At 39.3% G+C, this 17,027-nt stretch overlaps 1 protein-coding gene across 5 annotated transcripts in view; it reads right to left on the reverse strand.

The window, feature by feature from the left end:
- Positions 1-17,027, reverse strand: part of klhl29 (kelch like family member 29) — a 303,479-nt gene that overhangs the window by 39,252 nt on the left and 247,200 nt on the right. For all 5 annotated transcript variants that reach the window (XM_078399307.1, XM_078399310.1, XM_078399306.1 and 2 more), the window contains 4 exons: positions 15,303-15,499; positions 13,247-13,506; positions 6,369-6,567; positions 1,041-1,223 (listed from right to left, as the gene is read on the reverse strand). In XM_078399307.1, the coding sequence (XP_078255433.1) occupies positions 1,041-1,223; positions 6,369-6,567; positions 13,247-13,506; positions 15,303-15,499 (839 nt within the window). The remainder of the gene's footprint in view (positions 1-1,040; positions 1,224-6,368; positions 6,568-13,246; positions 13,507-15,302; positions 15,500-17,027) is intronic.

Below are 17,027 nucleotides of genomic sequence, written 5' to 3' on the forward strand. Positions count from 1 at the left end.
AATCAGGCCAAAATTTTAAAGAAGCAGGCCTCGTGTAGTTGTTATTTTACATAAAGTTATAGGAGATGAAAATATTTATTAGCACTGTACAATAAAGGAGCATATTTATTTAATTCTGCTTCTTGAACTATCTTATATTTAAGACAGTGTCCATACACTAAATTGCTCATTCTTTGACAAATTAATATTCCATGCGATTTAAGATGCATCCTCCTTTATCTCTGTAAAAGATTTGTCATTTAGGATCAGAGCTTTGTATGATTATGGATTATTCATACACCTTTAAAATCATGCAGCACAAAAACAGGCCCTTCTACCCACCATGTCCATGCCCTCCATGAAGTAACTATCTATATTGATCACATTTACCAGCACTTGGTCCATAGCCTAAACAGCATGGAGAAGTAGCTTCCAAAGTAGTGAGGAAAGAAATGAAGACAAATAAAGATGGTGATGTCAGTCACCATCAGCAAAATTTAAAATAGGGATGTGGTATGGTGTTCAGATTTGGTAAAAATGAATCTACTTAAGGAATATTTCAACTTGTGAGGGAGATAAATGGGGTGAATGCACAGTCCTTTACCCAGAGTAGAGGAAATCAAGAACCAGAGGACATAATTTTAAGGTGAGAAGGGAAAGTTTTAACAGGAACCTGAGGGGCATGTTTTTCCATGCTGATCTTTTATCCTTTGGTATTACAGAGAAATTTTGCATGGATCTGTTTCTCTAACTACCTTTTTAAATTATTAAACCATTTATTATCAGATTTCCAATAACCATTTTTGTTAATGATTCCAGAAGGTTACCTGGCAAGGTAATTTCCAGCTTTACTTCATTTAGATGGTACATGCAAAGGTATGATCTGAACAGCCCATTTTTATATTAACTGGAGAACTTGCTCATTGTTGTTCAGTCAAAGTTTTGACAAGAGATCATTTGCTTTCTCTGAATATTGGCGAGTTTCAATTAAATGCTGACAAAAGCACACATGTAAAAAAAAGGGTGAAATTTAAGAAAAAAACAAGCACTGCAACATTTACCTGATAAATAGATGTTGTCTCCTGCACTCACAACGCTGAAAAATTCCCTGTCATAGAACGGCAGACTGGCTAATGGGTACCATTTGTTGTTCTGTGGGTTAAAGCAGTTGACAGCTGTGAGATCTCGTTGACTCATTCTAATCATCTGTCGACCACCAACCAGGACAATTACTTCGGCCACACCTTAAAAACAACACAGAAGAAAGTCGGACTCAAAACAAAGCACTTCTGATTGATAGGCACCCAACTTTCACTGCTTTTCTCATAGCTATAATCCTTTACACAGGAAGAATGAAAAAAAACACCCTTGGGAAATCTTTCCCAATTACTAAAGGTCATAAATTAATGCTTAAAGTGTACATGATTCAAACCTCCATGAGATATTTTTAGACAGATGTTAATCCATTTAAATTAAAGGGATTAACACTTGTCTAAATATACTGTGTAGGGATATAGAGCACAACTCATTAATATTGTATTTTCTTGATCTATACATTTTAAATTAGAAGGGTCTCGATCCGAAATGTCACCCATTCCTTCTCTCCAGAAATGCTGGCTGACCCGCTGAGTTACTCCAGCATTTTGTTTCTACCTTCAATTTAAACCAGCATCTGCAGTTTTCTTTCCTACTTTTAAATTAAACACACTCTATAAAGTTTTGTAGCTCAATGTTTCTGAATTTCCTTATGACATCGGGGCCTACCATTGAATTTATGCTGGCTCATCAGAGCAATCCCAAACCCCAACTAAATTCAAGCAAACAGCTAACAAAGGCCTATTTCCTTTATCACCGTTACTCTTTTGCATATCTTTCTTTCATTTTTTCTATATCTCTACATCACTAGCTATTCCTCTTGTTTCCCTTTCTCCTGACGCTATTTTTGAAGAAGGGTCTCGATCCGAAACGTCATCCATTCTTTCTCTCCAGAGATGCTGCCTGTCCCGCTGAGTTACTCTAGCATTTTGTGACTTTCTTTCATTTCTCTCTAACCTATTCTCCCATGTTTCCACCAACTCCAACCAATCCCCAGAACACCAAGGGCATTTACAGTGGGCAATTAACCAACCAATCAACTCATTGGCCTCAGTCTTCTCAGAACCCACAAAACTCAGGGGGAAGCTCAATAGACACTAACACTGCATGTTTCCGTAGTTGCAAATAGCAACCATGTCTTTGTGACAAGTTGACAACTTTCATTTAATCACCTATTTATTTACTTTGGTATTTTCTCTGCTACTTGTTATTCTTCTACCTGTAGCATCCTACCTTTCACTTTGTTTATCAAAGCCTTTGGTTTGTATCCCATAACATAGTTGCCACAGATTCTTACCCATCTCCATCAGCCCACTTTAATCCCTTCTTCACCAAGCATTAACCGTCATTCATATGTTTCCATTGTGTGCCCATTTGCCCAAAACAGTTACTCTATTCCCAAAACAGTTACTCTATTCCCAAAACAGTTACTCTATTGTGAGCTCTGTCATGTTATTGCCAGGGGGAGAGAGGAAACATTAAAGAAGTGCTTAAAGTCTCTCTGAAATATGTAATGTCCACATCTGCTCTTGGTAATCTCTGACCCATGACTGCTCAGTGTGGAGAAGGATGTAGCAACCTTGAGACCATTCATTGGGAACATAGAGAAGCTTTGCATAAGTGGCAGATGAAACAGACCATCACACCATCTACTATATACACAATTAGGCACTTCTTGCCCAAGTGCAAGAAGGCCTACAGTTCCCATAATGGCCTCACCCTCCAACCCGAGAAAAGTTTCCATTTGAAACTTCTGGTATCTTTTTCCAGATGCCATGCTTTATGCACGACTTTCGTGGAAACTTCTAACACTGATCAAGTCAGAGAGACATCCCATGACACACTTACTTAATCTGAGAACTCTTTATCCCAGGGACACCCAATCCGAGGGCAACAAATCTATGGATCGTATCAGTACAGAATGGCAATCAAAGCACGGCTATTCCATTCTGCTGGGTAAATAGCTTTGTTTCTTTTAAATTGACCGTCAAAGACCCTCTAATGATTTCCTTTTTATATCCCATTTTTCTTTGTTAAACATTGAACTGCAGCCTTCAGAGAGCATTTAAAGGCCTGGCTTTGTTCATTTAACTGCAGGAGCACTTTAATTCAGGTAAGATAGTAAGAGTACAGACCGTTTTATTATGTGATAGATAACCAGAAATTGAAGAACTGTTACAGTAATTAAAGAGCAGTGTCAGAATATCTGAAGAGGTAATTTGATTGTCAGAATGTATGTTATTTAAATTTATATATTGATGGTTTTATTTCAGCAGTTATGAAATATATTAATGCAGACCAGAACAAAAGAAATATGTGGGTTTCTTCCAATATCTGAATGGGTTGATCCATGGGTTGATAAGGGAAAAATGTCACCCCACATACATAGCTGGTTGACAATCAGAAACACTAATTAGATTTGGCCATCCCTATGCTAGGAAATGAGAATGAAATTGGTCACAGTTCTGATTCCTGGCCGCTGTCTGAACAATACCCGGCATACACAGATGTTAGCTGAGGGAGGAATGTACTGTTTGCCCTCGTGGAATAACCTGCAATGCTGGCAATGTTCATTAATACATTATATTACCAGTTGCTTGAGTTATCAGGTGGGTTCCAGAACTGCGAAACCCTAAACCCCTGCAGCAAGATAGTTTCAGGATTTGCAGAGAAAGCATGCAACCAATTCACCCTGCAGCCATGCCAAACATAGTTACAGAAGAACCAGCTCATCTTTGGTACCATTTTATAACAGATAATTGGAGAATATTGATTACAATTAAAGTACATTTTTGAAACATGTTCATGCAACCCAATTGCACGTTTTAAATGTTCTACCCCACGAACACAGCTGTGGCATTTGGAAGCATTTCTCAGGTGTTTATGGAATTGTTTCCATGAGGGACAATGATTTTGAAAGTAGATATGCAAGCACATCATGTTTTTTTTCATGGGGGCTCTCTGCTGTTGGTTGGCAAGTAACAACTACAAGGACCTGACAACCCTCAATTTTGGGCAGAGATTGCACAGATATTCTATTCAAATCTGTGGCAAAATGCATTTAAAACAAAACCACTGGACTTCAGCTCTGAATGCTACTCAATTTGCTGGCAAAGACAATTGTTGCTTCAGGCTAGGTTAAAATACATTTTGCAGTTAAGCTGATGCTTGATGCATACTTATAAATAACTGCATTTGAAATGTCCAATACATTTTATTGTTAATTTTTTGATGATTGTGGAATTCATCGGTAAACTGAGATCTTTTGTTCATCTGGAAAGAGCCAACCGAAAGTGGTAGTGAGTCACCATCTTGAACCACTGCAGCCATGCATTGAAAGTGCTCTATAGTGTTGATAGGTAAGAACAGTATTTTGATCCATCAAATATCACTCCAAACAAAATGATATAAGAGTTGTAAATGCTGCTGTACTTATATGTTTGCTGTCCTCGTGGGAGGAGCTGTAGGTTTGCGAGAAGAAACTTGCACGAGATGCTGCATTGCAGCTTATATGCAATGGTTGATGCAAGTTTCTAAGTGGGGAATGAAAGTATGCTTAGGGCATTGCATTGGGTGCAAGGTAAATGGTCAGCTTTGTCCTGAGTGTTGTTGGAGCAGCACTCTCTGAGCAAGTGTGGAGCATTTCATTCTACTCATGAAATGTTCTGTAGATGAGAAGAAAGGTTTAATGACCAATAGTCAGGTCACATGCTGCAGATTAACAACTTTCATGGTCCACTCTTACAGCCACAGTACTTAGGGTGCTGGGCCAGTTTAAGTTTCTCAATGGTCAAAAGGGTCAAGTGTGTTTGATTGTCATATGTACCGACAATGGAACAATGAATTTCTTACTTGCAGGAGCAGAATAGGCCACAGGCAACGGTTAATGGTGATCTCAAGGATATTGAGAGAGGAGGTCAGATGATGATAATTTTGTTGAATATGAAAGGCAACTGACTAGATTCCTTTTTGGGGTATGTTCTTACCGAACACCTGGCACAAATGTTACTTGGCAGTCTTCAGCCAGGCCTCAACATTGCACACTTCAGTCTTTCCTTTCATACTAATGTCCTTGCAGCCTCCTCCTCCCATTGCTTGTTTAATTACTTTAGTTTAGTTTAGAGATGCAGCGTGGAAACAGGTCTTTTGGCCCACAGAGTCAATGCCAACCAATGATCACCCATACAATAGCTCTATTCTCGTATCCATCACCATTCATGACAGAATGTATAAATGCTGAAGAACAACGATCTGATGCATGTGAAATTATATGCTCGCTGTGTGTAAAGCATCTGCTATTTAACATGCACGCAGTGCTTTTTTGCACCTTTAGGTACACCCTTCACATGCAGATGATGAGATTACAGATGGGGAATGTCTACAATTCTGCTGCTGCTGCTGGTATGCCCTTGACATAAAGCTGGAACTTTATTTCGAAAAGGAATGCATGGTGATCATCTGGCCAACGTGGTCCAGCTTGATTGTATTTACAACAGGTACACTGACAGGGTCAAGTGTAATTTTTCCTTGTGTTAATTCCCTTACAATCACTGGTCTGTCGAATCCCCAACTCAATTACTGTGATATTATCAAGGCATTTTGATATTGGATCTTGCACAGAGTTTATTCAATGCCCTTTTTATTTTTGACACATCCATGTCTTTGGCATGGTGGAGTACTGATAAATGTTAATGGGCAGGTGGTGCCTTTGCCTTTCCTTTAGATGAGTTGCTTTTTCATGTGAATTTTGTTTCTGCAGAAGTTATATGAGTTTAAACATGACTGCCGATTGTGAAGCAATAACTTCAGTGAATATATAAATTTCCCCGGTGTGGGACAAATAAAGAAATATATTTAATAGCAGTAAGTAACTTGCTAAAAGGGATCAGATTGAAAACGTGAATATTTTGTCTACAAATAAATGCTACAAGATAGTCTCCCCTCTCTGGCGGGCAGAAGATGCAAAAGCTTGAAAGCACATACCACCAGACTCAAGATCAGCTTCTTCCCTGCTGTAATCAGTGTCTCAAATGGACCTCTCACATGCTTTGTTGCAGCCCTTACACTTTTTCATCTGCACTTTCTCTGTTGCTGCAATACTATATTCTGAACTCTGCTTTCTCTTTTGCACTACCTGATATACCCATGTGTGGGACGGTTTGCCTGGATAGCTTGCAAAACAAGGTTTTACACTGTAGCTCAGTCCACATGACAATAATAAATCAATACCAATACGACAAATCCAAACTCTACCACAGTTCATTTCCAGGGTAGAGAATGATGTAAAGCCCTACCTGCAGATAGCCTTGGCCGTGTTCGAGGAGTCTGCATCTCCTGCCGTGCATGTGGCAACATGTGATAGCGTTTTGCTTCATTGACCAAGTCTCGGCAAGCCTCTGAGGACTTTATTAATTCCTCATTGTCAACAACGTTTAGCAGATAGCTTGGATGAATAAAGGGCAGGCGGACCACAGCCAACAGCTCTGACACATGCTGAAAAGAAAGTACTCCCTATTATCAAGGCAAAATAATAACAAAATATGCATGCAGCCTTTTGCTCAAGTCTGATATTGTATAGAAACTAAACACATGGGACATAGATAGAGAGGATGCGTTGTTTTCAAACTCTCAACCAACTTCAATTACAATAATTGTATGGCGCACAAAGTTAAACTGAACAGGATACATGCAAATACAGTAGCTCAAAGATGTGAAGAATTATAAATAAACAACAGACCGGAATTAGAAAGAGACATTAAACCTGAAGAGACTTTAAAGCATGGATTATACCAGGATTGGAATAGTCAAAAGGAGGGTTTTGTAACTAGGTTGCTTCCCTTGAATGTGCACTCAAGTACTCTCTCTTAAATTGAAGGGTTGAACACATATTCTCGACAATGGGTTTAGCAGCTCACTGCAACATCTGGCTGGACTACAGAAATTCTATCGTACCCTCATCTGTGTCAGGACCCTTCAGAATTCAAAATGCCTCCCAGATTATTTTCTCTATTCAAAATTGGATTTCTTCCCTGTCTTTTCTAACGTCAGACCAACAACATATTGGTCCTTTATTACCAAGACCAAGATAACCAATCAGCTGCTACTTCCACCCTTCTCCAATCCCACTGTCCAAACTTCTTCTAAGGTTCGACTTCCTTTCCTCTGATTTTCCATCACAATTGAGTTTCTTACCTATCTCCCTCCCCTCATGCAAATGAGCTCATCCTATCCATGAGAGTCCCTCAACTGAGGTCTTTGGGTCATCAAAACGTTTGTCCTCCCACTTCTCTCCCAGCCACTGTGTAAGCAATTTATTTTCCTCGACTGTTCTCAACTTTCCCTCAAATTTGCAAATATTATCCTTTGATTTATCCTTCTCTCTGGAGCACAGGAGTCTGAGGGGTGAATTTATAGAGGTATATAAAATCATGAGGGGAATAGATAGCATTAATGCACAGTTTTATACCAAGAGTAGGACAGTGAAGAACTAGGGAACATTGCTTTAAGGTGGAGAGGAGAAGGATTTAATAGGAACCCGAGGAGTAACTTTTTCACTCAGAGGATGGTGGGTACATGGAACAAGCTGTTGGAGGAAGTAGTTGAGGCAGGTGTAGTGACAACTTTAAAAACCACTTCATCAGGTACATGAACAATTAAGGCATAGAGGGATATGGACTAGGTGCAGGCAAATGGGACCAACTTGGATGGAGCATCTTGGTCGGCATGGATGAATTGGCCCAAAGGGCCTATTTCCATGTTGTATGACTCAATCATACTTCTTCACAGAATAGGCTCTGGGAATCTGAAATGCACTTCAAAAGAAGGCTGCTGAATCAGTCAATAGAAAATTAAAAATCTAAGCACAATTGACTTTTGTTAGGTAGGCTGTGAAAGGCTCTGGATCAAGGTGGGTGGTGGGACATCAGACATGATCCAAGTGAATGACAAAAACTCAAATGGCTTACTCCTTCTCATCTGTTCGTGATTCCTCACTTAGCATTGATAAAAGGACACAGTTACTACAAAGCCTTTAGCTGTCCAAAGAACAACCCAGGATGTAGTTGTGTAGGAAAGAACTGCAGATACTGGTTTAAATCAAAGGTAGACAGGTAGACACAAAATGCTGGAATCAGCTACCCAAGCGAAACTAGGGTCTCCTCACTATCCCGCAGCTCTGCTCTTGCTCCCCCTCCTCCCATGTCCTCACCCACCCCATCAGCCGTTACATACAGCATATAATCCTCCAACATTTTCGCAATCTCCAACGGGATCCCATTATTGGCCACATCTTCCCATCACCACCCCTTTCTGCTTTCCGCAGAGACCATTCCCTCTGCAACTCCCTGGTCAACCCGCCCCTTCCCATCCAAACCACCCCCTCCCCAGATACTTCCCCCTGCAACCGCAGGAGATGCAACACCTGTCCCTTTACCTCCCCCCTCGACTCCATCCAAGGACCCCGACAGTCTTTCCAGGTGAGGCAGAGGTTTACTTGCACCTCCTCCAACCTCATCTACTGTACCCGCTGTTCCAGGTGTCAACTCCTGTACATCGGCGAGACCAAGCACAGACTCGGCGATCGTTTCACTGAACTACTTATCTCCCGGTTGCTCAGCACTTTAACTCCCCCTCCCATTCCCAATCTGACCTTTTTGTCCCTGGCCTCCTCCATTGTCAGAGTGAGGCCCAGCGCAAATTGTAGGAACAGGACCTCGTATTTTGCTTGGGTAGCTTACACCCCAGTGGTATGAACATTGACTTCTCTAACTTCAAATAGTACTTGCATTCCCACTCTCTCCATCCCCTCCCCTTCCCAGTTCTTCCACCAGTCTTACTGTCTCCGACTACATTCTATCTCTGTCCCGCCCACTCCCCTGACATCAGTCTGAAGAAGGATCTCGACCCGAAACGTCACCCATTCCTTCTCTCAAGAGATGCTGCCTATCCCACTGAGTTACTTCAGGATGTAGTTGACAGGTTTGGTGGGATATGGACCAAATGCGGGCAGGTGGGACTAGTGTAGGTGGGACATGTTGGCCGATGTGGGGAAATTGGGCCGAAGGGCCTGTTTCCACACTGTATCACTATGACTATGTAGGATCACATCACCCACACACAAAGAAGATGTTAAAAAAGAGTAAGCCAGGAATATTTCCACTGCAATAGAGAAGGCTAATAATTGTTGTAAAATTACTACTGTTTCTGTATCAGATTTGCGGACCTGAAATTATTTTCATTTTCAAAGACTGACAAGGAGTGGTTGATTCAGATAGTTAGATGAAATGTCTTTACTTAGAAGGCCATCTAAGCATTGGGTTTCTGGCCACATGTGGTGGTCCATATAATCCTCTATGGGAAAACAGTAGTTAGATATTTAAGGCAGACAAAGTGAAAATATACCAGCCGAGAGTTGACAGTGGGATTGGTTTGGATTCCTTTGTCAAAGAACCACAGTAGGTTGACTGGCTTCACATTGTTCCATGAGCATTGATGACATAATTATTCCCTCTTTCTGAAAGGAGCATTGTACCTAGCTTTGTTTGGATTTAGTCACAACACATTTTTGAAACAATATATTTAAAATGTATTCCACTGAATTATTCATGTATGAGAATCAGTTGTATACTTGAATCTGGAGTGACTAGTATAAAAATTCTGCACCCGAGGCCATTACAGCTTTGTAATGTGAAAATGACCAACTATGCCCCTACTTTGAAAATCACTTTAGGTTACTTAAGTTTTAAGGGTCGAATTTAATTTATAAACCCTATTAAGAACATTAATAAAAAAGATGTATCACTGAAATTAACTATTCATATCAACCCTCAAACTATTATTTAAATAGTATTTCATCAATATTATTTGATGAAATAAAATTGATTCGTATTGTTGAGTTACTTGTTGCTGTTTGTCTCAGGTTTTGATTTTTAGACAAGCTACCTGTACTCAATTCAATATGTAGACCTGTACTTTGATCAATAACTACACAATCCACAAATAGTTCAACATCGTATTAGCTATAATTAACTATTTCCATATTCAATTACGCTAACCTGCAATGCATTTTGGTGTGTACTGTGAGTGCACTAGGATACGCTTAAAAGTATGCATTTGATAAATAAGCAAAATAAAAATTGAGTCATTATATTCTGATAGTTTCACATGAGAGAAATAAGAACAAATTCAGTTTTCAGGTCAAGTAGGGTGAGAGAGCACAAAATTACCGGAATAATGGTGATGTTCATGAATGGAGTGAATGAGAGGAATACTGGAAGGAATGCAGCAAGAAGGGGTGGGAAAAGCAGAAAGAAAGCATGGATGTAAAACAATGGGTACTTTGGTAAGTGGCAAAGAATGAATGAGTCAAAAGGATGCGAGAAGGAGGGTGTGTTTCTGAGCTTGGAGGTGAGGGCAGTGTGAATGGGAATGCAAAGAACAGAAATTGCAAACAGAGGCTAGGTAATGTAAGAAAACTACTTCTGCACAGGAGAGTGCATATTATAAATAATTTAATTTACGTTAATAATGCCACTAAACTTCCAAATCACAAATTTCATAAAAAGACGAAAGGGAATCTGGAACCAAATTGGTGCAGTGACATTATGGCCCCGAACATAAAAATTTAATCACAGATTAATGGGAAAGTTGCGGCTTCTGTGACTGAAAAGTGTGGCAGTCTCTAATGATCTGAACAGGGAGCAGCATGCTGGAATTCCATCAGCAAGTAGCAGAGGCTATTAACAAATGCAACTGGCTGTGAGGAAAGGCATGGGTGGGTTAGTTGTGAAAAAATTAATATGAAAATCTCCCATGATAATGGGCTGATAAGCACAAGGACACAGGTTGTAATGGGCCAGATCTTGTGTTCCAGATTTACTTTGCTCAGGGTGCCTGCAGTCCTACATATCTTTTGGAGTTGTGCAACTCCCACTAGCCTGCAAGCTCACTGTCAATAGGCCTTTTACACCTTTTCTTACTGTCACTGATCAGATCACATCGAAACAATTAAAAAGCATTAGCCACAATTAAAAAAAAAAAAACAGCATTGATGTGCAGGGGGATCTTGGAGTCCAAGATCATAGCTCACTAAAGGTGGCAGCACAAGTGGATAGTGTGGTGAAGAAGGCATATGGTATGTTTGCCTTCAATGTTAGGGGCATTGAATATAAGCATCAGGAAGCTATGATGGAGCTCTAAGGGACTTTGGAAAGGCTGTATTTGGGGTAGTTCTGGTTGTCCCATTACAGGAAAGATGTGGAAGCTTTGGACAGGGTGGATACTTTCCGTGGTACATTTAACTGTTAAGATAATTGAGCATCAAGTTCTGGGGAAAGACTTTTTAATTTCAGGGAGACAAATCTTTGGGATCTGGCAAATGGCAAAGCCAAGAACTAAAGGCTAAGTTGATCAAAATTCTGGTTAAAAATTACATTTGAAAGAATAGAAGAGCCAGGAGATGAGGAGGAATTGCTTTCGTCAGAGGGTAGTGAATCTGTGGAATTCATTGCCACGGTAGGGTGTGGAGGCAAAGTCAATGGATATTTTTAAGGTGGAGATGGATCGATTCTTGATTAGTACGGGTGTCAGGGTTTATGGGGAGAAGGCAGGAGAATGGGATTGAGAGGGAAATATAGATCAGCCATGATTGAATGTCTGAGTAGATAAGGGGCCAAATGGCCTAATTCTGCTCCTATAACATGAAATTATTGCAGAAAATGATGAAGACAAGCAAATAAGAAATCATAGGCAAATTAGTTATTCTTGTAATTTTTGTGAAAGAAAATTGTACATGGGATGTGGGAGTTGTGGTAAGGCAAGCACAAAAGCTCATCTCCTGCTGTCCTCTAGAGGGTGCAGGGCATTTCCTTGAATTGGAACTATCTGTTTGATGAAGTTCGTCCCACACTGCTGTTAGGTAGAGTGTTCCAAGATTTTGACTGCTGACAACTTAGGAGTAATAGGAACTTTCAGCAGATCACTTTTATCAGATCACCAAATTTGATCTTACTATCATTGTGGCCGTGGAAGCTTAATCATTAAGTTGGAATATAGCAAAAAGGTGGGTGGAAGAATAAAATAACATACTCTTCAAAGTAATATTGGTTAGACTAGTTTAACAATATTTGTTAAGACATAGCTATGATTCTGAAGAACTTAAGTACAGTATTTTTATATTTGTAAATTATGTAGTTTCACTCATCGTAGGATGAGTGGAAAATGGTGGAAAATAAGATCAATCCACCACTCAGGTTTGTTAACAACCTAAATGCCTTTGGGAGATGCGTCCAAGAGTCTAGGTAAGAGAATAGTGGTCATAACTATCTCAGCATTTAAAGATAGGAAATAGGAAGAGTAGGCCGTTCCATCCTTCGCCATTCTGTATGATCTTAGATGGTCATTTATCTGAGTATTGTACTCGTGTTCTCTCTCTGTACTCCTGGATGCTTTTTATGTCCAGAAATGTGTCCATCTTCTTAAATTTATTTAGCAACTAGGTCTCTACAGTTCACTGTGGCACCAAATTTCACAGGTTTACCACCCACTGAATGAAAAAGATTCTCTCTATTTCAGTACCAAACCTAAGGCTTTGTACCCTCACTCTGATCCCTCTTTCTAGACATCCCAGCCTGGGGAAACATTCTCCTCATTTCCTGTTAGATTTTTGTCCTCTCTCATTTTCCTACACTCTGAGGATCCAAACTTAATCTCTTCTCAGGTGGCGGTCCGGACATTAATAAGTTGATTGGCTTGTTCACATCACAGTGCAATCAGTGATTTGTACTCAGTGAGCCGATATGTACAACATTGGGATTCTATAATTAACTGTGACTCAGGTAAAATCTGAATGGGTACAATGGGCAAGGTGAGATTGTTTGTGGGCGAAATGATTGCTGGCCCAAGTAGCCTACCTGCACTATTTTAGATCACATGAGCAACAGGTACTTGAACTGAACACTGCTGGACTATTTTCAGCTCAGGTAAATTACACTCCAGCCATAGACCTTGAGGAAGCATTTAAGGATGAGGAGGCATTTCCAAGTTGAATATTGGAGAGTCAGTTGATGGAAAGTGCAACCTGTGAATTGTCTGCATTTAGATTTCTAAACTTTGCAAAGAAAGAATGTTACAGTGTAGAGAAACATTGACGACTTTCATAGTTCAAGATGTGTACCTGTGTTCGATTCAATGGATCCTTCTTAATCCATTTAATTACAACCTCATATACAAGTTCTTCAGCCTTTGTGTTCAGGCTGTCATTGGAGAGAAACGCAATAAGATCATCTTTTGAGATGTTCAGAACTTCATCTTGAGCAGTTACTTCTGGAAAATTCTGCAATGCATAGGCTTTTGCCATGCTGTGCAGTTCATTACACTGCATGGCTTCTGCCATGGCTAGGATTCCGAGGCAGTTGGTTGCTGTTAGCTGTTTTTCTGAAAGAGGAATGAACAAATGTCAAAAAAGTGTGGGAGCCAGCTGATACCCGAGGTGTACAATTCATACCACTGAACATGTAGCTCACACTTGTTTTAAAGCTTTGAGCTCCAAGGTTTCTGGACTATGACAAGGAAGTTTCAATACAACACATTCTAGCACTTACACACACACACACACGATTATACTCTTATGTTCCACTCATGCCGCATGCATTAAAATAAGGACTGAGTACGCCATTTATTTGTATACTGCTTTATACTGGTAATAGAATGGAATGGAAGAATGGAATACTTTATTGTTGCATGTGACTAGGTACAGTGAAATTCTTTGCTTGCATACCCAATGTATACAAATATGGAATAATTACCAAAGAAAATGATTATTCAGAACAGCAGTAAAATTTTCACCCAACAACAAAATATTACCTAACTTACTCTTAATGAAGCAATTATCCCCAAGAGTAAATACCTTGAATTTTAAGCATTTTATGATCTGTTCCTTGCATTACATTAAAAGTCTTCTAAATAAAAACTGCTGAGTAATAGTTTGGGGGGAATACATTGAAGAGAAGTTTTCGAGTGACTAAGAAAATTCTCTAAGAAATCATAGAAACCTAAATGAGGATTTTAGTTATGGTACAAAGTACCATGCCACGAGGTGGTTTGGCAATATTATCAGAATAACCTTTATCAGAATAACTTCAATAACTTTTTATTATCAATGCCTCCAGTAGAATACGTTTGGCAATTTTTACACATTTGACTGGATTTTAAACATTACCCTCAAATCTAAACAATTATAGTTAAATATGCTCTGCATGTGATTATTTTGGTAAATTATCTCAGCTGCAGAATTACATATTTCAAATTAGAAATAGAGCATGCTTTTGCATGGACTGGTGACACTCATGAAAACTTGTGGATACTTGTAAGGATGTTTTTCATTTACCCATGGTCCTTATTGGCAATGCTGGTGTAAATATTACTGATCTCTCTGTGATGGCTTGTCCACGAATGCAGCCACAAATCACGGAAAATGTATTTAAACACCATTCAAACTTTTTCCAAGTGAAAATAGGTGAACATTATTAGGAAACACAGATATCCAAGCATATGTAGATTAAATGAAAGAGCACTTTTTAACTTCAGTGGCCATAAGCTTCAATGGACTTTTTCATTCTGTACTGAGTTTATTATTTCTCTTCCTGTGGGAAAATGCAGGCGTTCACTCAGAATACATCCAGTTAGCATGCTTGTAATCAAAACAATATCGCAAGGGTAACCTCAGTAGCTCATTGGTGCTGTATTTCTGTAGTAGTTTCAAGACCAGCCCTAGAATAATACTGTTCAATGTTGTGGCTCATTCTAAAATACAATGGGAAGCATCAAGATTGGGCTTTAAATTCTCCAGTAATTTGGGTAGGAGACTGGTATTCCACATGCAATGTGTTAAAGTTGCAGGGCCAGCACCTCCTCCAGCTGAACTATGCCAGGTTCAGCTGTTGGAACCCATGGAGTCAATATCCTTCCACCAACATCAAGCGTGTGGAGGGTAATTTTAGGCAGATGAGGAACCTCGCTGACCACACCACCACCACCACCACACCCCACTCCTAAAAGACTGAAGCTAGATGTTTTGAAATTTCAAAACTTAAGATTAATCTCTAAGTGAGAAAACTGACACAGACCTAAAACTATCTTGGTAAGTTACATAGTTACTGGGGATACTTTAAAGTTTTGCATGCTGCATAAAAAAATAAATGTTCGTAATCTAGTATGAATAATTTACCTACCTAAAAATGATACACAAACTTTGCAGAAAGTTCGAAACTGGAATTTACTGGCAGATTCCAGCAGGGTTTTGGCATTTCCGGAATTGATGATGAGTGAACCAGTATAAACAAATTCCAGCAGCATTTCCAGAATATCTGCATTTATGTTCGAAATCGTCAACTCCAACTTCTCTCCATTCTTGTTGTCTTTTGAAGCCCTGACAACAGCAGGCAATACATTAGAAATTAGAAGCAAATACAATTATTTCCATGGTTTAACGAAACGGTGGCTTCACTCCACATACTGTGCACTAAAATGCTCTACTAATTTTAAAAAAGTGAGCTGAAAGAGAAAGAGTAAGCAAAACCAGTGCAAAAAATAACCCACATCATCATGCAAAATGTTATTGAAAATGGAATGAGACAAATTAAGGATAAAATAATTGCTCATAAACAGAAAGCAAAGCCCTAATGACACACGATTGTAAATAGAGGAAAGTGGGTGGAGACAAAATGGTTAAAGCAGAAATTTGGGGAAAAGGGCTAATTCTGCCACAGGAAGCCAGCAGCCATCCTTTTGGGGTTCCATGACTGTGGCCTAGGCTGTCTGTTAAACAGGTGTTCCCCTGAATAAAGCAAAACATCGGGGCTTCAAACAGTCCTGTATCTTAGAAGTACATTAGTTACATTGATAAAGGAAGACAAAATTTGACATAAAACTCATTTCAAAAGGAGTTGTAGATAAAAGGGTTTAATCCTGTTAAAAAAAGAAACATTTGTTTTACTTAAAGAAAAAAATATGGTGTTAAGTTTTATCGCATGCTATTTCCAGAAGTGATTCTTCCAAGTGTAATAGAAATATCCTCTCGAGTCCAATAAATTCCTGTAATTTTTACATGCAAAAAATTGCACAGAATGTTACCAGATTGGTATTGTGTTGAGATTATATACAGCAATGTTTAATCCAAGGTAGCAATGGATTCGTGAATATTTAAATGCTTGGAATAAAGTTGATTATGCCTATTTTTGAGCGAATCTTAATTCTGAAATCAATATGTGCAACACGTGGCAGCTTCCAATTTCTAAATATTATTAAATATCGTAAAATTAGACATTTGTAATTCAACAACACATTGAATTTATCAGCTCCAAATTTTACACATTTCTATAATGGCTGCATCATATAGGAATTTTATGGTCCAATTCCGATCCTTTATAACTATCTGGAGAAAGTGTGGGACCACAGGATTTCACACAAAAGAGAAAACTTATTAATGGATGTCAGCTTGGTTATACTGTCCATGATTGCCAGTTGGAAATCATTTTGTGAAATAGTTAGGAATCCTAATACACTGTATTCCTCCAGTAAGGCTTCATCAGGACTTCCAGCTCTGGGCCATTAGATTAGCCCGTGGGAACCTCCAGCAAAATTCCACCACTGGCAGACCCTAGGTTTATAGGAAAATCAGGAGAGAACATTTGCAGCCTGAAGCAGGCCATTTGGGTAGAGATGAAGATGGCAGACAAATGGAATAACACCATTCACGAGGGATATCCAGGTGAAATTATAAAACATTTTCAAAGGAGTGCTTACCTTTGTTCTTCTGTTTGGACTTGGGGATTTCTCTGGGTTCATGTTAACAAGGTCTAGAAGCAGGCTAACATTACATCTTTTTGGATCCCCCACACAAATAAGAGTCTGGGAATAACACCCCCATACCATTAAAAATCCCTCTTTGGGGCCTA

Source organism: Rhinoraja longicauda, chromosome 5, assembly GCF_053455715.1.
Source record: "Rhinoraja longicauda isolate Sanriku21f chromosome 5, sRhiLon1.1, whole genome shotgun sequence".
Classification (NCBI taxonomy): Eukaryota; Metazoa; Chordata; class Chondrichthyes; order Rajiformes; family Arhynchobatidae; genus Rhinoraja; species Rhinoraja longicauda.